Source organism: Nestor notabilis, unplaced genomic scaffold (genome assembly GCF_000696875.1).
Source record: "Nestor notabilis isolate BGI_N333 unplaced genomic scaffold, ASM69687v1 scaffold19823, whole genome shotgun sequence".
NCBI classification, from domain to species: domain Eukaryota; kingdom Metazoa; phylum Chordata; class Aves; order Psittaciformes; family Psittacidae; genus Nestor; species Nestor notabilis.
In genome coordinates, this window is record NW_009920935.1 from 1,941 (window position 1) to 4,975 (window position 3,035).

The 3,035-nt window shown below is 52.0% G+C and overlaps 1 protein-coding gene across 1 annotated transcript in view; it reads right to left on the bottom strand.

The window, feature by feature from the left end:
* Positions 1-357: 357 nt before the first annotated feature.
* Positions 358-3,035, bottom strand: part of PINK1 (PTEN induced putative kinase 1) — an 8,872-nt gene continuing 6,194 nt past the window's right edge. The window contains exons 6-8 of the mRNA XM_010010916.1: positions 2,530-2,657; positions 1,253-1,489; positions 358-603 (exon numbers count right to left, since the gene is read on the bottom strand). Coding sequence (XP_010009218.1) covers positions 358-603; positions 1,253-1,489; positions 2,530-2,657 — 611 coding nt within the window. The remainder of the gene's footprint in view (positions 604-1,252; positions 1,490-2,529; positions 2,658-3,035) is intronic.

The following is a 3,035-nucleotide window of genomic DNA, read 5'->3' on the forward strand; positions in this document are numbered from 1 at the left end:
TATTCTTTCAATCTGTGATGCTTCAGTGTAAAGAGCAGCTGCACAGTGCCTCCTCCCCACACACCCTCTTCTTCATCCAACATATGACTTCGAAGTCAACTAAGAATTCCCAAATGTGAACACATCCAACTCAGGACACCTGCAAGGTCTGCACAGCCTCATGCCACGAGAGTAATGAAGCAAAGGCAGTTCCTCTAGCAGGGAGAGAAAAGCAGCGAGTGCTAATGCTAGAGAGAAACCCAACCTCTTACACACAGGCCTGCAGTTTTGTTCCCTAAAGTGCTACAGGGTTCCAGGCAGACAGAAAAGACAGACCCCATGTGCCCTCAAACAGAACCATCTATCACTGCTTGTGCTTCACCCAGACCGGCTCCTCCAGGCCAGCAGCCGGAATATGGCTGCCCCGAGGTTTGCCAAAAAGCACATCTTCATTTTGGTTTCCACCCGGCTTCGATCCACCAGCCCCTCGGTGAGCAGGGTGGCTGCAGACTGGCAGAGGAGCCAAGTGACCATCTGGTCGGGTTTCAGGGCCTGGGTCGCCAGGACGCTTCCACCCCAGAGGCTCAGGTGAAGCACGTTGGCAGCAACTCTGGCAGAGAGTCTCTGCAAAAGGAGGGAGAGGGAGGATTAGCTCATCCTGCTGCACTTCCACGTAGCATCCACGCTGCCCAAGGACCCCCGGGCCTCCTCTAAGGCACCACACAGTCCCTATGAATGGAAAAGCTCCTTGGGCAGCTGCATGGAATGCCCCCAATTCCCTAACACAAATATCCACTGAAATCACAGGATCCCAGACTGGTTTGGGTTGAAGAGAGCTTAAGACTCCGCCAGTTCCAACCCCTGCCACGGGCAGGGACACCTTCCACTAGAGCAGGTTGCTCCAAGCCCCTGTGTCCAACCTGGCCTTGAACACTGCCAGGGATGGGGCAGCCACAGCTTCTCTGGGCACCCTGTGCCAGCGCCTCAGCACCCTCACAGGGAAGAGCTTCTGCCTCAGAGCTCATCTCAATCTCCTCTCTGGCAGGTTAAAGCCATTCCCCTTGTCCTGTCACTGAATCTATTCAGGGCCACCTTTGAGAGGCCACACTGCACCTCAGCAAAGACTTTTTGCTTGTCTTTGCTCGTTATCCAGACTGCAATGACATCTGGATTACAGCCCCCCTGAACCTGCAGCCCTCCATGGCAAAACGATCCACAGTCAGTACTCCCAAAGACCAGTCAGATGCCAGAGGTCTCCAAGACATCTTCTTACCTTGTTGGGATCCCTCCGAAGCAGCATCTTTATCACTTGCTTCACCTCGAGGGGCACGTGGTCGGGCAGGCTGGGCAGCTGGTCTTCATGGTAGCTTCTGCTTTCCAGAGCCGAGGCCCCGTGGCCATAGAAAGGATTGGCCAGGCCAAGGATTTCATAGGCGATTGCTCCAACAGCCCAAGCATCAGATTTACTGTAGTTGATCACTGTGCCTGGACCAGGCGAGGCTGTGATCACCTGCCACAGAGATGGGGGTGTTCAGACAAACAGCTCTAGTGTGGGCCCTGTGCTAACGCTGATTTCCAAGGCTGGAGTCAGCATTCCCACTGTAATAAACCGAGAGAGACTGAAACCAAAGCTGTTTCATCTAAATCTCTGGTCTAAATATTCCTTTTGGGATGCCCATAGCCTTTGGCACTGCTCAGCCCACTGGGGCACTGGCAGGAATCTGGTCATTGCACCCAGGCTTTAGTCATTGCCAAGGGCTATTTCACACTGGGATTTCAGACAGGCAGGAGACAGGCACATGAACTGCACCAGCACTTAAGCAAGACAAGGTCAAGCAGAGAGTTAAGGGTGTCTCCCCTTTCCTTACAGTTATTATCAGAGAATAAAGAGAACAATAAATAATTTCACAACCACCCTGAACTTCATCCAAAAATTACTGTTGCAACACAAGGAGTTTATCTGCATAAACTTCTTCAACAGCTACACAGAAAAGGCCCTGAGAGAAAAATAAAGAGCAAACATTTTGTGGGAAAGGTCGATTGTGCTTCTAACAGGGCCTGGTTACATTTCACCTTCTAGAGCTCAAGGTGTCTGTTCCACAGCTGCTCAGCAGGGGTCTGAAGAGGACCTCTTTCATTAATGCAGATACTCAAGACACAGACCTCCTACACTGCTTGAGGGGACACTGCTCACCATGGGTGACACTAGTTATGCAGTAGCCAGCATCAGGTTATTCTTGCAAGACCACGTTATGTCAATAAAGAGGAACAGGCAGAAAATCGACCTGACAGCAGAGGCTTTCAGGAGGCATCAACGGGAACACACCAGCAGAGACCACAGATGCAAGCACTGGTGCGTACACGTGGGGAAGGCCAGGGGACAAATCCCAGCAAAGCAATGTGCATGCATCCCTTCTGCCACTTTTAGACCTAATCTCACCCTTTTGCAAGTTCCAGTCACAGCCTGCACCAGAGGCTGGAGCTTTTCATCCTGGCAGCAGGACAAGCAGACAACCAGGAACACAAACCACTGCCACAAGGGGGATGTACCTCGGGTGCCATGAGACAGCCGTTGCCGCCCCGATCCACGTAAGAGCTGGTGAAAGGCAGTCTCAAGCCGATGTTTTCATCTGCCAGACAGCAACCAAAGTCTGTGATCACCAGCCAGGGGCAGCCAGCTGCAAACGACACGGGGGGAGCAGAGTCAGCAGCTGGTTTGGGAGGACCTGGTGGTATCAGACACCTCCCAATGTCAACATCACACATCTGCCTTGTTGGCCTCTCCTGATTCATACCCATAAACACTTGACCCAATTGTCACCATCTCATCGTGTTTCCATCCTGGCAACTATGTCATAGCTTTCCTGCTGCTGGATTCCAGCTTCTCCTGTCTTCTGCCCATGCTGTGTGCACTGGCGTAGATGCACTTCAGTTGGGCTGTCAATCCCACCACCTTTTTTGGAGAAGAAGCCCTAATTCCTATGTGACCATTCTCAGGCACTTCTGTATTTTCTAACACAGAATCCCAGACTGGTTTGGGTTGAAGGGACCTTAGA